The sequence below is a fragment of the Papilio xuthus genome, unplaced genomic scaffold (genome assembly GCF_000836235.2).
Source record: "Papilio xuthus unplaced genomic scaffold, Pxut_1.1 DF826933.1, whole genome shotgun sequence".
NCBI classification, from domain to species: domain Eukaryota; kingdom Metazoa; phylum Arthropoda; class Insecta; order Lepidoptera; family Papilionidae; genus Papilio; species Papilio xuthus.
The window spans coordinates 1,609,260-1,630,476 of record NW_013531716.1 but is presented as its reverse complement, the minus strand read 5'-3'; the positions used below and the strand labels follow the sequence as shown (position 1 = coordinate 1,630,476).

The 21,217-nt window shown below is 32.8% G+C and overlaps 2 protein-coding genes across 3 annotated transcripts in view; one reads left to right on the top strand and one right to left on the bottom strand.

The window, feature by feature from the left end:
* Positions 1-108: 108 nt before the first annotated feature.
* LOC106121994 (MORN repeat-containing protein 5) lies at positions 109-6,288 on the bottom strand. 2 transcript variants are annotated; one of them, XM_013317836.1, is made up of 8 exons: positions 6,187-6,288; positions 5,012-5,067; positions 4,862-4,936; positions 4,331-4,455; positions 2,762-2,948; positions 1,431-1,598; positions 1,043-1,244; positions 109-293 (listed from the first exon to the last, which is right to left on the bottom strand). In XM_013317836.1, exons 2-8 carry the CDS (start codon positions 5,041-5,043, stop codon positions 192-194), a joined length of 891 nt encoding a protein of 296 aa, XP_013173290.1. In that variant the 5' UTR covers positions 5,044-5,067; positions 6,187-6,288; the 3' UTR covers positions 109-191. The 2 variants fall into 2 exon arrangements, with proteins under 2 accessions (XP_013173290.1, XP_013173291.1); XM_013317837.1 differs by lacking the exon at positions 109-293 and adding an exon at positions 392-628.
* A 10,623-nt stretch (positions 6,289-16,911) lies between these two features.
* The window catches only part of LOC106122231 (serine-rich adhesin for platelets), a 37,862-nt gene continuing 33,556 nt past the window's right edge, over positions 16,912-21,217 (top strand). Inside the window, exon 1 of the mRNA XM_013318140.1 lies at positions 16,912-17,051. Within this exon, the coding sequence (XP_013173594.1) occupies positions 17,024-17,051 (28 nt within the window). The 5' untranslated portion in view covers positions 16,912-17,023. The remainder of the gene's footprint in view (positions 17,052-21,217) is intronic.

The window sequence follows — 21,217 nt, the reverse complement described above, 5'->3', positions numbered from 1 at the left end:
GGCGAAAGACATTATTCTTTCATTTAATTCGAAATCTGTTCTAAATTTTTTTTTCTATCTTTGCGAATAGGAAAAGAAGACAGTTTCAGAGAGTTATATCATTATTAAAAGTAAAAATTACAAAAGATAAAATGGTAAACATTTCTAAAAAAAATGACGAATGTATAAATCACAAAGTATCCATATGTTTCTTATTCTTTTGCCGAGGCAGAGGCGAATCTGACGCTTGGCTTCGCAGTAACATCTTGCAAAGACTTTTCCCCAAAAAACCATACGTGGCCCCTGTAGCGATCCTGTGAATAATTTTTATTAATTTGGACAAATATTAAGAGTATTAGGAAAAAACTGCCAGTTTTTAAATTATGTTTTATTAATTATGAAATAAATAACTTCTAATCTTCAACATAAGTTATTTAGGGTTTAGCTAGAAGAAAAAAATAATAAATAAATTAAAAATTAGGTTAACAGTTTTGTACACATATAATGTGACAAAATTGATGACCCATATACAACATAGTAACAACAAATAGCATAGCATGCAATTAAAATAAACATTTAAAACTAATAAAACTTAAGCAGATGTAGAAGTGGAACTGGAAGATTTCTCGTTGACTTGATTTGCATCACCCTGTTGTAAGACATTATTTGTAATATAAACAAAATCACATCGTAGAACATATTGGTACTTAATACTAGTTAGCGCTATTCACTTTTCGCCAACATTATTTGGTATAACAAGATTCAAACTTTATTACGGCTCGTGGTTAATTGTGGGCTCATATCGGCGGAATTAAATTCTAGGTAGGCCTACTGCGGGTAAAGAAAAGCGCACGCTCACACTAGCGTTAGTCTACATTCTCATCCCGTCGTTTAAGTCTTCTTAGTGCTGTAAATTGTCTTCAGTGCAACGTCTCAAACTATATTTCGAGCCGTCATACAGTTTGAATAGCACTATAGTTGACTTAAAAATCTATGCTGTATTCGATTGTAAACCAGTTCACCAACAAAGTTCTGTAATAAACTAAGTCATCTTATGTCTTACAGAGTCGGAATCATGTCCGTAGTCCGTGCTGTACCGATAGGAAAAAGACGCCATAGACATGGACATAGAGGACTGCATCGTGGGCACGTAAATCATAGGCAGGACCCATTCCTCATACAGGTCTTCTCGTGGACCAACTGTCGACTCTGGGTTGGTGCGACAGTTCTCCAAGATCCATTTCTGTTCCACCTCACATGGGTATCTGAAAGATAGGTTATTAGGATAATCTATGGCTATTTGAAATAAATATAAAATTATACCTATTTCAAAATATTAGCTTAGCTTTTTATTCTTCTACAATAAAATGATCACATGACACAACTATTTAAATGAAAGATTGTGTATTCTTATCTCGAAAGAGATTAAAGGAAATAATACATCCTCGTACCTGACAATAGAAGTGGGGTCATCGACTTTGTAGACAACTTTAGTATCAGGATCGTAGAATCCGTCTCCTGTGTCGTAAAATCCTTTTGGTATCTCCCGCGGAGGCTGATCGGGCGTTGTGTACGATTCACCGGCTGGTTTCAATCCTTTATTGTGTTCTATGGTGAATCTATTAGACAGAATATTTAAAAAGTTAGAAATCATACTGGAGATTACAATAATATTATTATTACTGATGGGTGACTGAACAGACAGCTTAATCGACATAAAAAATACACAGGACAAAGTATCGCTTTATTTTAAACGTTTATTGTATAAGTGGTTTGGTTAATAACCTAAAAATTGCATTTAAACGAGTCTCGAATACACTTTGGAATGCACATGTACTCGTAAATCCATACCGTTCGAGGCTTTGTATACCAATGCATAAATAACGAAAAGAAGACAGACCAATTAGAGGTCGTAAGAGGTGCGGCGAAGGTCCGCAATATTTCATTTCTGTCTGTCACGTGGCGAGAGAGTAATTTTGAGGTAACATTTTATTTACGTTACAAATGAACGTGCTCTGAGAAACAGACGATTTTATATTTCCTTTCATATTTCAGTAGACACCAGAGACCGAGGCGGGCGGGGGGCTATTTATAATTGTGACAGGACCGCACTCCTTGCAATAGAGTAGCGTGTTCATAATTCAGCAGGCTACTGGGAGCCCGGTTGCTTATGTTACTCCGTCGATTTGTCTTTAGCTTGAGTTTAAAATTTGTTATGACATTGAAACTCGCTGAGCCAAGTATAATAATACTTCCAGATGTTGAGTTGTTTAGGTTATATACAACTATAAACATTATATTGTCGTTCGGAGAGCCAATTTACATAGATGTCGATATCCGTAATACACTGGAATAAGGTGTTATTATGATTTAATTTATTAAATAATAAGGCCTTTAAATAAACGATTGACGACATATTCATGCTTCTAAAAATTGCAAAATATGTGTGTATTATGACTTCTTTTCGCATACAAATATTAAGTACAAGTTTTAAAGCGAAATCTACTGCTAATACGGTGTACAAAAACATCTTGTGTATGTGTATCACACTCTTGAGAATGAAATAAAAGTCCGACTCTAACATTGGATGTCGTAATTTCATGTAGTTTTTATTGTAAATATGTTGTATTATGTATCGCCAGCGACTCCATCCACGCAAAATTAAAAAAAAATGTAGCCTATATGTTCCACCACATTATGTTCTATATGTATGCCAAATTTGATCGAGATTTATGCAGCCGTTCTGGAGATACATATATAAAAGCATATCTATGAGGAATACCTTCGGTCAGGCATAACGCAGTAAGGCCATAAGTCTTCATCGTATTCCAAACCATCGGCAAACGCGAGTGTCTTCTCTCCCAACACACCGCGCGTCCATTTGCCGTACAAGACCGCTCCGCACGGATAACGAAGCTCACCACGACCGTGGAACATACCGTCTTCAAACTCGCCTTCGTAGATTACACCTAAGGAAATACAATTATCGTTCAAGTTTAAGTGAAGAAATAAGTATATTGAATTATACTTCATTTGTCTATCATTACAAACTTTTATTTGTTTATTTATTCGTCATTAAAGTGATTTATGCGCGTTTGCATCGGTATGGATTCGTTTTACTCGTCTCGTTTAGAAGACTAATCTTCGCAATTAAGTGGTCCCCTTTTGTTTAGTATGAGAAATATACACTAAGGGATTCAGGAACAATTAATAGACTTAGTATGTCTATACAGTTTTTATTAAATAATTTACTGTAAAGTGTAATGTTCGTATAGTATATATTTTCGTAAACTTTTATTAATTATAAATTTCCAATAACTAAATATTACAATTTTTTTAGTTCAAAGGTTTATTATATTGTTAGTAATATAAATTCCGAAGCTTGGCCAAATTAATCTAAAAGCGAGTTAAATATTTAATAAAATGTACGACAAAGTTGGCAAATATTTCACCCGTGTCTAACAAATGGTACACGGGTACGTGGTCCCTTTGCCGCAACAAATGCCACGCAGAAACATGTTTCCGAACGATTAGTTTAATTAGGGCAGATATAAGTTACGTAAGGTCACCCTTGTGCTTTGAATAATTTTAACATCGTTACAAGCTTCGTTGAACTCGGTTTATCGATTATTTATTTATTTATATTATATATATTAAAACGATGATATTTCAAATAAAGATGCAAAAAAAAAACAAAACCGTCTCAAAAATGTTTTAGACGTTCCTAATTGAGATATCAAATTATGCATAAATATTCTTTCATAATGCTGATCCTGACGTTCATTAAAAATGTCAACGGTAGAGGAAATGAAGTTTCTTTTCTTGTTTCAAATAAGAATATTAGATTTGTTTTTTTCTCTTAAAATCAACGATTTACGATGTTATTGTTATGAAAATAGTATATATAATCGTAAATTAAATATTGTCTTCAATACAAACACAGTTTTTGTGGTTTTTATAATTTTTGATTCATGAATGATCTACATATGTAACAGTGGATTTTCGAGACGAAAATGTTTAATACATGTTCTTCTCTGTTTTGTTAAATATAATGACGGGGATGACGATATGTTTTATATATAGATTTTGATTTCAGAAGCTTACGGTTAGTCTTTGATGAATTGGATGCACCAACTCACTTTTGCATCCAATCGAAAACTTGTTTTATATCACGACAAAATTGACCCAAAGTATTATTTAAAAACAGCTTAACGAGTCATTTAAAAAACCGAGCGTAGAGTTTCTCTTTCAGAGTTGCGGTCACAAAAAGTTTCAACACCACAAACTTTGTAAATTGAGTTTCAAAGAGCGAGTTCAAGTTGTGAGTTGCTGAGTTGTAGAATAGTATTACCGTTGGGGAAGGTGTAGAGTCCGTAGCCGCTCATGCCGAGCACGTCCCATGTGCCCTCGTAGCGGGAACCTGTTGGGAACTCCTTGGCGGAGCGTGTCACCCGCGGGATATCAACTGACACCGCCCTGTATTACAACATGAATGTAGAATTTTATCGGTATATTAAATCTTACTAATATTATAAATGTGAACGGCTTTTTTGACGGAAATTTGACATAGATATAGAACATAATCTGGAAGAGCATATAGACTACTTAAGAAATTTTAAATTCAGCGCGGACGGAGTCGCAGGCGACGAGTAGTATAGTATAAATGAGTTTGGTTTCATAAATTAAGAGATATTTGGTATAGTTTTAAAACATGAAATGAAACTATAAATTTGTAACCAGAGATTGTTGCAAAAGGACGCCATAATGATATAGAAACTAGGTTACATTTCGCTTGTCTTGTATTTTCTATAAGGCTTTAGTAGCTAATGAACTTGTAGTATTATAATTTCATTAAAATACATTAAATTAAATTCAAACTAACTTGCATTCTACTTTGTGCTCTTCAATAAATTTCCTCATCAACTCCTCCCACATCGAGGGTCGCTTCTCCTCCGCGCTGAAAACACAATATTATTTAATTAAAGAAAAATACGTAGACTGTATTGTTGAGTTATTTTCAAAGTAAACTTACACAGAACTTCCTCTACCTTTGTCTGAGGACATTTCAAAGCGTCACTCACAAAAGTCCTGTGAAAAGGAAAATATAATTACGTTGATATTGCGAAGACTGTACATGTTTTGTGAACACGAATTAGTTTGTAATTTGGCTAAGCTAATGATTTTGTTTAATTAGTCAGCTCTTTATATTTTGCATAAGCAAAACGATCGGTTGTTGCCATATCTATGTGAATAATCCAATTTTATCAAATAATCGGTAATTTAAAAACATATTCCAGTGAAAAATGTACAAAGACAATAATTTTAAAACTTAAAAAAAATATTATTAGAGATAATTTATATAAAACTAGCTGTAGTCCGCGACTCCGTCCTCGCGGAATAAAAAAAAAACTTAGTAGCCCATGTGATCTTCCAGATTATGTTCTATATGTACGCCAAATTTCATCGATATCCGTTCAGCCGTACTGGAGATATCTTCTAACAAACATCCATCCATCTAAACTTTCGGTTTATAATAATAATAAGTTATGAGTCAATGTACCACGTGTTTTTTAGTAAAGGTAATATCCGCAAAGCGTGTGTGCAGGAGAAATTATTTGGAACTGTCCTGCATTTCGTATTCAAGACATATCTTCTACGGTCATGGTCAAACAAATCGTCGTATGCATTATTTATATATTAGAAGAGTGAAATTTTACTTATGAATACATCGAAAACAATACAATGAAAGTTTATGGCGAACCGAGTACTGGATGCCAAGTTAGTTCCGGAGTCATGACATTTTAAATTAGAAATGCAATTGTATAATAATCTTATCTTGCTGATATTATAAATACGAATGTTTAGATGGATGGATGGATGTTTTTTTGAAAGTATCTCCAGAACGGCTTGATGGATATCGCTGAAATTTGGCATAGACGTAGAACATCGTCTGGAAAAACACATAAGCTAAAAAGTTTTTTTTTAATTTCAAGCAGACGGAGTCGCGGGCGAGAACTAGTAGCGCATATACTGTTTACATTTTTTTTCAATTCTGTGCGGCATAAGTCGCGTACAAAAGCTAGTTTAAAGTAATCGTTTGTTTTTAATGGGTCCTAAATTATTATACAATTTAATGGAAATTTGTATCAATGTAAAACAAAATACGTAGAATTGACATTTCATTATATCTTTAATGTATTATCTTACCTTTTGTTATGTAATTGCTTCAAGCTTACAAAATAATTGATATATAATATATAAATAGTTTTTATGTATTCCTTGTATTATTTATTTTAACTATATATTCATAAATGTTATGGATGTATATATTTAAATCAAAACCATTTAATAAAAAAGTTATCGACAGTATAAAAAGCTTGACATTGATTTAATCAATATGTAAATAAAAAAAAAACTTTTATGTCTAAATTTTATGCCTAGTATTGCAATATTAAAAAGGTTATAATTCAATAACTTAGTATTATAATAAGTAATAACATTATTTTTAAAATTTTCGTCTTGTCTTAGAATTAGCCGGAATTATTCATTTGTACACAATTTAAAGGCATAGCCTTCCTAATATTTTTTTTTTATAAGAGAGAGAAGCAAACGAGCGGCGGGAACACCGAGGTGATCAAAATTGTGGTTATCTAACATTTGTACTCGTATTGTAGGATGATATATGTTTTCTATTTCTTTAGATCTTAGTGTCTCACGTTTTGAATGTAAAAGTTCAAAACGTGGATAAAGATTGCTATCATTTTTTACCTAAGTGAAATAAAATAAACATAAGAGATATAATAAATCTTCCGTGATGTAATATTCGTTAGAATTTTTTAGTTGTAATAGGTTGAAGAGCATTGAAGTTTTCGGGACTTCTAGATCGTGTAATGGTGAAAAAAGGGTCGCCAGACTGACGGACAACAAAGTGATCCCATAAGGGTTCCGTTTTTTTCCTTTCGAGATACGGAACCTTAAAAAGCTTAACATCTTTTTTTCGCTGAAACAGCGAAGTGACCGTTGCCCATAGACATACGCAATTGCATATGCGTTGCCTACCTTTAATCGACGGAGGAAAGGATGCACAGAAAGAAAATATCTTCCCTTTCCATGCATCCTCTCATCCGGAAAGTCCACTTCCACTTCCCATCGTTTCCTTATAAGAAAAAGGGTGGGAAGGGAAAGAGGATTAAATTAGGCCTCCGGGACGCACACTCATCAGACGTTAGCGACATAGCGTTACATTTCTTTACTGAGCTTTCGCTTTTACTACATTCTTTCAGTCGCCGCTTGTTGTCGCTTTCTTTAATATTTATAAAAAAACATTCTTCTTTCACAATCTGCAAATACATTGTATGACAACAAAGAGAGTATATTTGTCACGTCACCATTGCTATAATTCTGTGTAGCAACAGCCGTACCACAGACAATGTCCACACGACGCATCTCTAATTAGCCACGTTAATTGTACCCGATTCGTGCCAGAGAAAGTCCTTATGAGACTATACAGGTCGACAAACTTATGTTTACAGTTTGAAAATAAGTTAAAATGTATAACAATTAACATTTATATCTGTACAAATTGACAATACTGCACAACGTTTCAAATGCAGGCGCAAATTAACATTGGTCGCATTGTTACCAATAAGAGGTCACTATGGTGAATGTTTCCTGGGAATGTGATACTTATTCCATTACAGTAAAGGTTATATTACAATGATAGATTGTATTTCAATTCACTAGGGCCGTGGATACACATTGGACTGCTTCTTTTGTTTCGCTATCTCCTGGTGAAAATGAATTCAATAGGACAATGTTTGAATTTTTATTTAGTTTTGTTCAATGCAGATTAATTGAGATAATATGTCTTATACGAAACTTTATATAATTTTAAACATGTTTACATTGTAGTTTTAAAGCTAAACGCACGTTTTGTAAGACAATAGTTGGAACTATTTATAAGATGTCAAACGAGCAAACTTGATGACGCCGAAATAGCAAAGCGACCGCTGTCCATAGACTGCAATTGCAGAAGCGTGACCTAACTTTAATAGACGGAGAAGGAGACGCATAAAATTAAGAAGCTGTTTCCCTTCCATCCTTATCTACTAAGAAAAGGGCGGGAAGGAAAAGAGGACTAAAATTAGGACTCCTGCACGCACACTGATCACTCCAAACGCGAAAGTCATTAGTTAAAGTTACCACACAGAAGTTATTCAACTTCCAACTCACGACTGTCTTCTGTATGATTGAGGTATTCCACCGGGTAAGCCCATTCCTGCAATAGATGTTGTTGCGGCCTCAAGTCACTTAACTTTTGTATTGTCTATGATATTGTTTCATTAGCATACCTGAATATGGTGCACACAATGTACTAGTTTTAAAATAATTCCTGAACTGGGCCACTAGATGGCGGTAAATAATTGCAAAACATATCCAACCTACAAAGATAGTGATCACACGAACACGCGGAAACCTCTCGTTGTTTGAAATTTGGTCACAGTTGTAATTGTCTTTATTTTATGTGGAGCAAATTTTAACGAGCGATCTCTTCGTCCACTGCATTGTTATAATTGATGAGAGAATTTCGAATCAACGTCGTAAAATTAACTAGGCAATAATTACGTTTGACTTATACAACTAAGCAAATATGTCGTTACATCATTATCTTGATTATTTCAGTATAGTTTAGATTATAAAACGAAATACGATAAAGTTAATGTTGTTTGCATAAATAGAGTTGAGTAAGCGGGAAGCAATTTGAAATGATTAGAATTTTCTTTTTCGGTTAAATAAACGTTATGTTTTTATTAATTTGTTTCATATGTTCTCTGCGGTTATGTATAATCCATTTATATATAATTTTAGTGCAAACAAATTGCACAAGATAGAGTTTCAAGATGGATCAAAGTAGAACCTTCTAAAGAAACTTTAGCAACACTTATTAGTCGGATTTAATCCGTTTGAGGATGGATAAACTTCAGTTGGTTGAAACTTTCTCTCGAAAAGTATTAGAGAACAGTTTAAAATTTCCACACTGTGTAAAAGCTGTTCAAACGGTTGGTAGTGTATAGATTAATTGCTTCAGATTTCGATGATCTTGTACTTTAATTGCATATCAACTTGATATTTAAGGAAGTTTAATATAATAAATATCTACTCACTTTATATTAATATGTTATTTATATTTATGTTAAGTATAATAATATTATAATTTATTTTTCAAAGAAAATCCTTGTTTAACATTGTGTAGTTTAACTAACTATTAAGGAATTTAAAAACATTTGTATCAAATATTGTAACTCATGGGCTAACGTAGTTGACTATGGCCTAGAGCCTAGACAACTCTGACTTAGGGTGCCTACCCTACTCCATTCCTCTCAGTGGGGACGTATAGTCAGCTAATGATGATTGTAATCCATCCTTCTCTTCGAAAAAACATAAATGTATAATACAAGTGTTTTTAGTGCATTTCATGGTTACACTTATAGTCAGCAAGTGAGAGGCTTAACATCAATGACTTAAAAAATCAGCTTGATTCTTCAGCATGCGATATTGTTCATTCTTCGTTACCCAATACATTCGTAGCAACAAATGAAGGTTACCCATTTACGCATAAAGCATTTTAGTCTCCATATTTGGTATGTATTGAGCAAACGTTCTTATTATCTATACTTCATAATCTGAACTTCTGAGTGGTTACGACAGCGCGATATGCGAGTCAATCACAGTTATTGTCCAATTTCGTTAACAAAGGAGTCCTCACTTTGAGTCGATTGATTGACGTTTAAATTGCCACTCAATATAAGATTAGGACATTATTCGGTGACTTGTTGGAGAAAAGCTCTTAGACTAGGTTGAGTAATTTGATTCATGTAAATATAAATATTACTTAGGTATTATAATATAATCTATTAATCTTATTTCATGTTGATTAGAAGTTTACAACGGCATCGTACATTATCGATTATTGGACTACTGTTTTTTTGTTAAGTTAAATTTTATTTTTAAAATATTATCGTAAAAAATTATATAGCCTAGTCTAATTAAATGTATTTTATCAAAGTAAGTTAATTACAAGGTTAAAGGAATCTCTAATTATTAAAAATACAAACAAATCCAAATTAATAATCTGGTTATGATTTCATAGGAACGAAGTTGATTATGTTGTCGTTTTTTTTAAAGATCCAAGAAACATTTGATTATTTTAATAAATGTTATATATTTTGTAATCCAGGATCATTTTGTTATATTATAATATTTTTTTTAATTTTCAAGGTCATAAGTTTAATACTTGATAACCCTGTTTCGTTTATAAACTATTATATTACTACATTAACAAAGTTTAAGTAAGCTGGAGCGTCGCCAAATTTTAACCAACACGGTTCATTTAGTCTATTTCAGAACAAAGCTACTAACAAAGTTATGCCAGTTATAAATATATTAAATACAATTAAAATAAAAAAGGTAATTTTCTTAACAACTAAATCCTTCCTTCTTTCCTGTCAGCCATGAGACGCCCACTGCTCGGCATAGGCCTACCTCAAAGATCGCCACGATTACCGGTCTTGTGCCACCTCCACCATCCAGGACGCTCCCGAAACTTTGACCAGGTCATCGCTCCATCTTGCGGGAGGCCTGCCCACGCTGCGTCGACCTGGGTGGTTAAATTGCGCCCAGATCACCGGAGGACGGGCAGCAGCGTCCCTTATGAAAAACGGTAGCAAACACTGCGATCGCCAACCCGCCTGCCAAGCGTGGCGATTGTGGCATATCTCCCCAAGTATGATGGCAACAAATAAATAAAGATTGCAAATGATATTTTAGTTATTCAATAAAATAACTTTAATTAAAAATGACATTGATTGAAATAACAAAAAATATGCATTGTCACAAAAAATAAAAATAAATCACCACTGACAACGATGACAGTGTTATTTATGTTTTTTTAAAAAAAGCAATAAAATTTCTCGGTGTCCATTGGACCCTTAAATCGAATGGGTCACGAAGCGTTACGGTACAACAGTATAGGGCTATCCAAACTTTATAGACGCTCCCAATTTTGAACGCTACGTCCTCTCGCTCGTTTCCACCTTTTCATATTACAAAAAATGTAAAGTGATGCGCGAGCGGGGCGCATAACTATATGCACTTTCTTCCAAGGACAGTGTTCCCGCCGTTTGGCATCTGCCATCTCACACTTGCGGTCGCAGACAACCACGGGCCGCTTTAAAGTTTGAATCGTATAATACAGTACCGACCGCTAACTTCTGCCGCTGGGGAAAAAAGTCAGTGAACAATCAATATAAAGTTTAGTGACCGAGTCCCGTAAGATGTACACGATTTCGATGTAATCACAATGTAAAAACCCGATGACCGATTTTTAAAAGCCAGTAAACTGTTTTATTAAATTTCTCATTTTTACCCACGATTATTTCTAAATATAAAACCTACAATATTTATAATTCTTTTCTCGAGTTAATAAGACAATTCATTAGTATCTTTGGAGGTTTTTGTCTATGATTAAAGATAGGTGTAAGACTGCTGCAGTGTTTCAACTTTTTTTATTCTGTGACGTTTGCACTCTACTATGGAAGCTATTGTTCTGTTTGGAATAGCAAAATGATACGATGAAGTAATCCTGATTACTAGGAGCTTTGTTTTTTTTTAACTTACAATCAATACGTTTAATCCTTAGGGACCCACACACATTGTTACAGGTGAATGGCTTCGGAAACAGTTTCCAGCTTTAGACTTCCGATGTAGCGGTAAAGTTTGCACAAAGTCTCTTGGTTATTGTATAGACTTTGTTGTCGCAAACCGAACGGTTAACTTACATTGTTAATCGTATGAAGTCACCATAAGTACTTTTATAGTTTTTTTTTATTCTTTGTACTTATGTATGAGATTTTAATTTTTTTTTTATCAAAAACAGTAAATTCGATTGCAGTTTTCTTACAGGAATTTTAAATCATTCCCAAAGTTTTACACGGTTTTAGTTATTGAGTTATTTATTATCTTGAATTAAAATCATATTTTTGTAAAAGCTTTTTAATCTTGCAACAAAATTACTGTAACATATTATAAAATATATCTTTAATCAAGCAAGATTTATGTGACAGACCCTATAGTCTAATTCAGCAGACACAAAAACTAAAAGTAAGTACTGCGTCTGCGCAAACCGCTTGTTTTAAAGACGGCTTTATTTAAAGTTGGGTAAAGACTTTTGAACCGGGAACCTACATAGACTAACCTTTGTTTCTCAATGATTGCAAGTTACAATTCGTATTACATTTGCAATACATCTATGATGAATGGTTACTGTTTGGATTATACTTTGAACAGACATATCGATCGTTGTGTCAAAATAGCTCACAATTACAATGAGTTTCCACTGACGAAACATTTGCATGAAAACGTATTTTTATACCTCTCATTCTTTTCGTATTAAAAATAGATAAAAATATCTTTTAATACAAGTGTTTTTGAAATGATTTGTTGAAGCTCTTATTTAATCACTAGCAGCCAGCCACGGTTCTTCTTCTTTACAAAAAAAATCTTTACAAGTAGTCTATGTGTTCATTCAGACTATCTTACTAATATTATAAATGCGAATGTTTAGATGGATGTGATGTGGATGGATGGGTGGGCTACACTAATTAAGTTTTCTTTATATATCCACGCGGACGGAGTCGCGGGCGACAGCTAGTAATTTATAATCATTCTAATTGAATGACAGTTAACATTGTCGCAAGGGAACGTTCTAGACACACTATACACTATTGATTTATTTAAGTAGCAATTGTCTTAACTACAGCTTAAGTTATTCAGGATATATTTATAATCTATTTCTTCCATTTAAAATAATGTTTGGGTAAAATAAGTGGGTTTCTGTGATCCAAATCGCCTTTTAAAACATATTGTTATCTCTGTTTCGTCAACGTTTTTTTTATAATGATGATTTTTTATAATTACAAGATGGCAAACGAGCGAACGGTCGGTGAAATAGCGAAGCGACCGCTGCCCATAGACACGCAATTGCATATGCGTTGCCTACCTTTAATCGACGGAGGAGAGGATGCACAGAAAGAACATATTTTCCCTTCCTATGCATCCTCTCATCCGGAAAGTGCACTTCCACTTCCCATCCTTTCCTTATAAGAAAAAGTGTGGAAAGTGAAAGAGGACTAAATTAGGTCTCCGGGACGCACACTCATCAGACGAAACGCGGAATTGCTTCCACTTCACGCCCGTCTTCTATGTAGTCGTGGTATTTCACCGGGCGAGCCGGGCCAATTCGTGCGAAGATGTTAAAGCGGGCTCTACCACTGTTGAATCAACTATCATGATAGGGTTGATATTAAATTTTATGCAGAGACATTGGTCTCAGAAACCTACGATAAGTCTGCTAATAAATCAAATTCAAGTTCTTACAAATGATATTTTAATATAGGTGACGCTCCTGTTTTAATATAAAAATGGTGGAAAGGAAATGTCGTAAAACTAAAGCATTTCTGTCCCGGAAATTTATGTCGGCTCCTCGAAGTCTAGAGTGCAAAACGAGAACACTCCAGTTTTAATAACCTGTTCTCGAGATAAATAAAACAAAAACCGCTGTATATTTTTAATTTAAGATTTATTTTAAACAAATTTAAATTTATATTTTCATTATTTTTGTTATTTACTGGTAATTGAATAATGCATAGTAGTTTTCATGGTATGCTTTCAGGTATTACATGCTATGTTTTGTTGACAAGGCATGAAAAACCCTACAAAGATTTATTACAGTTGTTATCAACTGAAAATATTTGTCTAATTCTTTTACAAAAAAAGCATTAAATTATAAATTTATAAAATTAAATAAAGTAATTAATATAAGTATTTAAAACAATAAAAAAATATTCTTTAATCTTAAAACTGTCTAAGCATGTCATGGAGACAATTGTATTTTAAAGTTTTTTTATATCTTATTCTATAGGCTATAGATCTTATATTACGTCGCTCCCCCTTTCAGAACGTTATTGTAATATTAAACATATGTTCAATCTATTTGGGAACTTGAAATAATACTTATTATAATAACGTATGTTGCATCTAAAACTAGGTGAACAATTTCCTTCATTATTGAGACAGATTCTTGGGATATTTTATTCTGATAGTTGAGTTAATAAAGTGTCCGCGGGCGGTACCTGTTCGTTTAATAAATCAGTAAATTATGGAGAACAACGACTTCTGTTCTATTTCCATGTACTTAACAAGAAACGTGCTACGAATATAACATAGCTGGTTTTTCGCAAGTTATTATGTAATAGTTCATCATCTTACATCAAAGTACCTAATTACATACTTTCATCTCACTCATTTCTTTTGAAAGAACAGAGATAATCATATTGTACACTAGTTGTCGCCTGCGACTCCATCCGCGCGGGGTTACAAAACAACTAATTAGTAGCACATGTTCTTCCATACTATGTTCTATATCTACGCCAAATTAAAGCGAGATATATACACCCGTTCTCAAGATACCTTAAAACAGTTAGAAAGAAAATCCGACACTGTGCCGGTATACTGGCCCAACACTAGTCTTACTAAAATGTCGACGTTATGCCTCACTAATCATTCTGGCAATGGACTTTGTAACGAAAGCCCGCTATTTGCGCCAAAGGATTCTAACTAATAATGTTTAAAGAAACAAACATCCATCCATCTAAGCATTCGCATTTATAATATTAGTAAGATAAGTAAGATGTAAGAAAGTCGCAGTTGTCAAAACTTGTAGACTGTCTACTGGATGAATTCCCAGCTTAGTACAAAAGGGAGTAGAATTATTAATAGTGTTGCTGTATTATTAGGATATGTTTTAACATCGTTAAAGGGCATCATCTCCCTATCGTTTTGATTATTTTACTTTAATTTAAATAGTTAATCAATTTGTATCCATTATCTGCAAAATTGAATCCAGAGATTGGGTTATAAATCAAATAAAACACGCATTTGTTTATTCTGCTTCTTTCCGAATTGCCTTCGTGAATATATCAGTAAATCAATTCCAGATAACAAATATACCGCTAAGGAGAATTAATGTTATTTTCTTATTTCAGCTTCTTACTCAACTTACGAATTACATTCGCCCGTCACACAGAATACGCGGGTAAGTCATCTTTTCCCAGCGAGATATGTAATATTTGGTAATTGAATTTTGTTGATGATATCTTTTATAACTAGTACAACCGCCATTTTGTGTGTGTCTTTAAAAGTAAACAATATAATTTTCATCATCACCAGCTCACTATACGTCCCCACTGAGGGGCTCGGAGCCTACCCTAAGTTAAGGGTGACTAGGTCATAGTCAACCACGCGGGCCAATTGCGGGTTGGTTGACTTCACACATATCTTTGAATTTCTTCTCAGATATATGCAGATTGCGTCAATATGTTATTTTATTTAATTGTAATTATTTTATTCCCTTTTAATGACTTCGAACTTCGAAACAAAACCCTTATAGGATCAGTTTGTTGTCCGTCCGTCTGTCAAGACCCTTTTTCTTTTATGTTTGTTACTGAACTTCGTTCTTGGTGAACCGATCGACACTGACTCAAAGAAAAATAGCAATACAACGCAGAAGAGAACAGAGAATAAGCAATAACTTATAATAAGAATTATTTTTTCGTTAAATGCATGTGTTTTGTTAAAGTATATATATATATATATATATATATTTAAAGCCTTTTTTCTAATACATTACTTATAAGAGTTGAAAGATAAAATAAATTGATACAGTTTTCATATATTTGATTTTTACAAACTTTTGTCTATTATTAGACCGATTGGTATTTGACAATGATTGCTCTAATGAGCTTAGTTATCGCTTTGACCTGAATTCAAAGCGATGTACAAGCACGTCTAATCTAGATTTCGACCTCTCAGGTTTTATTAATTAGGAAAATACATATCACGGTATGTAAAGGCGATAAAAAACCTCAAATGATTTCAACAACAATTACAATTTACGCATCATTTGAGACGATTTCTCACAGAATAAAAATGTATGTAGAAGTAAATATGAAATAGGTCACCGTGAATACTATTGGCCATAAAAGAGAGCTTTCCCAACGGTTATAGATATTTTATTCAACAAACAGCGTCTCGAAGTAAACTGGTCAATGCATGCGCTCCATTGAACGCGTCCCGACGTCTGCTCGAGGTGCCCATACAAATGCGCCACAGACTACGCTTATGATGTATCTAGGCTGGTGCCCTGCAAGAAATTTGCTTCCGTCTCTATTAGCTATTATGTGCTATTGTTACAAATCTGTTGATCTATGTTTATCAATTTTTTTTCTATAAGGCCAGAACTTATCTATGACGAGCTTTTTTCTGTGTATCATACAATTCATTTGTTTCGGGTTTTAAATGATGTATATAAAATAAATTCAGAGTTTAAAAATACAGCACAAAAATTAATTTAATTACTGATGGTTTTAAAAAGTATACCTGCATATTTTATTAATTATGTTTTTACGAAGCTTTCGCCGGCTACTCTTTCTGTACGGAATTAAAAAAGCACAATTAATAGCCTATGTGTTCTACCAGACTTTGTTCTATATGTGTGCCAAATTTCATAAAGATCCGATCAGCCGTTCTGGAGATATCTTCAAATAATGTTAGGCGATTCGTTGCTAGTTTGCCACCTTCTATAAAAAAAACAAACATCCATCCATCCATGTAAACATTCGCATTTCTAATATTAGTAAGAATTGTTAATAGGTCAATGATATTAGATGTTGTGAAAAATCTAAGCCTCAGTATCTCTAGATTGCAAGGGCTCTATGTCATAGTGATAAATCTTAGTCTCCGGGGAGGAGAGAGAATAAACCGAAAGTGGAGTGATAGCGGGCTAGAGGGGGCCGGCGCTCAGTCACTCACCGACAACGTATTGAACCAGTCGTGTGCAACACAATCTACCGTTATCCAAGCGCGATACTTTTAAAACTGATTCACGTAAATAATATCGTGTATTTATAAATAATGGTCTTTTGATTGCATGGCCAAGTCAAGTTCCAGAATAATCGGTGAGTGAAATTTTTTATTTCTTATTGAAATTAATCTAATTTTTTTTCAATTAAGAATCTTGAGTGTATTTTCAAATAATGTCTATTTTGAGGTTAGCTTTACTATATTTTTATAAGTTTGTTGCTTCACTATTTTAATTAATTAATAACAAGTGAATAAATAATTAAATAAGGATGAATTAATAATTTAAAACTTATATACCTTCTTTACCAAAAAATAATTTGAATATTATAAAATATGACGTCAAATAAGGCACGAGATATGAAATATTAGCCCGTTATGAGATAATATCTCATAAAATACGTGCGCGATGAGAAAATTAAAAGTCTCGTACGTTATCTGTGCTTCCTTTTTATGCATGTGTGTGCTTGGCTTTATTCAGAGCACTGGCCGGTATGAATGGGAAGTCTTATGTTTATAATATCCTGGTCACGTAGTTAAATCTTTAAAATTTTACATGTCCTTTTATTAAAATTATTTGCAACAATAATTAGTATTCTAAGTGTTATACGTTATTAATTATATTTTTTACACATATTCATGGAGTTTTTGTTTCATGTATAATAATAATTTGATACATCGAATACTTTAAAAAAATATGCGTGAAAATGAGAAGAACTATTTAAGAGGATTTCAAATTAAGAACATTTGAAAATAAATATCACAAAAGCGTTAGGATTTTTTCTTCGTAAATTGACAGCTACTTTTTTTGAAACGGGTATTTTTTTTTGTAATTGGCCAGTTTTATTCTGTGCGTTAATGGTGTACGTTATACCATACCAGTAATATGCGGCCGGGTTAACAAGTTATTCCAGTGTAGATGGGAGCTTTTTGCTGCCAGTGTCAAGATCGTGTTGCTAGCTTTTTAATTTCTTTGATGGCATTTTTCTCTGTGTTGTATAGCTTACATTATGCAAGGATGTACAAGGATATATTTAGCGGATTATTTGAGGTCATTGAACTTAAAATTAACTTGGTCTGTTTTTTTTAAATTATGAATAAAATTGTCTTTTCGACATACGCGGCTTCCTCATTTATATTTAATGTATATTGAAGTTATAGACAGTTATGTAGTTTTTGTGTTATTATTATAATATTAATTCATAAAAATGCTTAAATAAACATCGAAATATAAATATAAGCTTAAAGTTAAGTTGTTAACTTTACATTGTAATAGACTCGAAAGATGAACTTTTCTATAAATTATACCACTTCTAAAGCATTTAAAGCTTTACTTTGAACATTGTTTAAAACTTTGTTGTCATAAAACTTAGAAACGTCGATCAAACTTGACAAATATTTACAATGCAAACGTATTAGCCCATAATTCATCATCATCGTCATCAGCTCACTATACGTGCCTATCGAGGGGATCGGAGCCACCCTAAGTATATGGTGATTAGGCCATCGTCAATATCATAATTACATTGGTTTAAATGCATATCTTACACTATAAATATAAAAATTAAAACAAGAGTTCATATGCCTGTAAAAAGTTAAAATATAGATTTTTCTTTTGAATAAAACGCATATTCTCTTTCAATGCGTCTCCTCTTCCTTCGATTGGCAACGTATCTGTAATGTGGATGTCTGTCAGTTGGCCACTTGTTCGATTGCCACCTTTTAATATTAATAGAAAAAAAAGCAGAAAGCTCGATCGTACATTGTCTTCTTGTGAGTTAATTTTGTCTGTCATGAGTTTTGTTAGTGTTAAATTTATAGAGACGCGCGTATTACTGCATTGCAGCTCATTGTAAAAATTAGGTCACCTGGCCTACCCGGCACTACACTTTGGAGGCTTGTCAACTTTCCTATGAAATAGGTTATTCCGTAATAACTCTTTTTTCCGCTAATTTTGTTACCTACTTAAGAAATATAACGATGCTGATTTTGTTTGTCTATGATTCGTATGTTAAAAAAAGTTTAAAGACACTTCTAACAGTAATAAATTAAATTACATGAGACAAGCTAAGGCAATATCTTTACATAATTTAATTTCTGAATACTGATATCATACAATACAAGATTAAGTTTTTTATATTCTCATGTAGACCTTTAATGTTAAAATAAAAAAAAAACTGATATACAGGTTGCTCGCTGATTGAACGTTTCACGCTCATATCGAAGTTAAACGAAATAAAAATACTTAACGAAGTTAAGTTAAAAGATACAGCAAACACACGGCGATAATGAAAATTGAAAATACACTTTTCACTGCGCTCTGATTTATTTATAAATTAACGTGAATTTCACAAATGAATGAGCAATTATTATTATTTTTTTATTGATATTAAAAGATACAACACATTCAATTTCATGATATGGAATCATTTGATGAATTATTTTAACGTGGGCTACAACTGAATACTTCAAATACAAACACAAATTAACATTAATCACTCCGCGTACTAACTATGGAAATAAAACTGTATTGTTTGAAGGCGTTCAAATGTTTAATAAACTGCCAGACGAGATAAAGAACTGTGAAAGTGTTAAAGTTTTTAAAAACAAACTTAAATCATATCTCATCGCTGTAATGTCATAATATATTCTCAATATTATATGTAGATATCATTTCTGTTCAATTTAACTTCTTACAGTTGTGTACTAAGGTCTGTTTTTGATTTATACTAATTTTATATATGGTTACTATATTTTGTATTAGCCCGCAAGCCCTTATATTATATATTAAATTTATACTCATTGTAAGCGAAACTTTGTGTTTTTTATGAGTAAATAAAGATCTTTAAATCTTTAGACCTTTAAGGTCAACAATAGAACTCACATTAGTTTAAATAAATATAATTGGACAATATTAAACAAAAGAAGAATAGGAAATAGTAGAATAATAAATAAATCTGAAAGACAAAAAACAAAAGCTAGATAAACATTTCTAAACGACTCAGAAATGTGAGAAATTATTTTCAGAGTTTGACTGTCGCGAGAGACGCTTTTGCCATAGTTAAAATTGCTTTTGGATATTCGATTAAAAACTGTATGTTCATATTTGCCGCTTGAATCGGGGAAGCGAAGAACTAATGAAGTTATCGGTTTTTACTCGATAAATTATTGCCGAGTGAATCAAAACGAACGTTGCTTAAGTGACTTATGTCAGCTCAAAGTTGAACGAATATTAATAGTCGCATTCAAGCTTCGATAGAATAAATCAATATTTTTAAATAGATCCATGCCTAGATGTTCCATTTTCGAAATTAAAGAATTTTATAGATTAAAAAGATAACACGATGTTATTTTATTTGACTGTTCATCGTACTTAAGTGTTACGTTACAAGTTAAATTGCGAACAGTAAAACAGCCATAAAAGTGGTCTGGCTGGTTTTGATATACAGATGGAGAAAAATATACATCTACCCGCAATGTTTTTATTGTCTGTTCTCGCTATGCTAGATACAATATCACTTACCGAGCTTTTCAGGGCTGTCCATTATTTATTTTTATTTTTACTATATTTTCAAACATTATTTTTTTTACCTCCAGCTCTATACGCTGTTAGTTTTAATAGAAGGAATGGTTTAACTAATTTATGTAAAGAGAAAAAAAATTATCGATGTATAAAAAATCGAAGAAATGTCCATACAAACGACATAAACGCTAAAGGGATTTTTTCTTTTTCATTTGATTGGATGTAAGTATTTTTGTAATAAAAATAATCTGAGCAATAAAAAGCCTCATAGTTCAGCGTTCAACTATACTAAGTCTATTTAGCAAAGAATGAAATAAATGTTCTTCAGTATTTTAGTCAAATTACGACATCGTAACATCTTTAAGCTACATCTCAATGTTAAAGGAATCGTGATCAAGTGCTTATTATAGTTAAAAAAAAACAAAACTCAATTGAAAATCGTTACATTTCTAATAGCAGCATTAAAGAATGCACCCGTAAGAAATGATCGGACACAAGCGGTCGTTCCGGTTCGTCTATCGAGGTAATCGAATCACGATGGCCGAGCTTTTTTATCACTTTTATATTGGAATGAGATAAAAATAGTACGTCGGGTTCCTTAACACCGGTGGTTAAATAATTGAGGCAAGTTTTCTTTTTGTTTAACGCAGCGCAAGCGCGTTATCGTGCGACACTGACTTTTTTGATACTGGTCAGTACCGTTATTTCCATAGCTAACCTTAAATTTTTATTATAGAACTT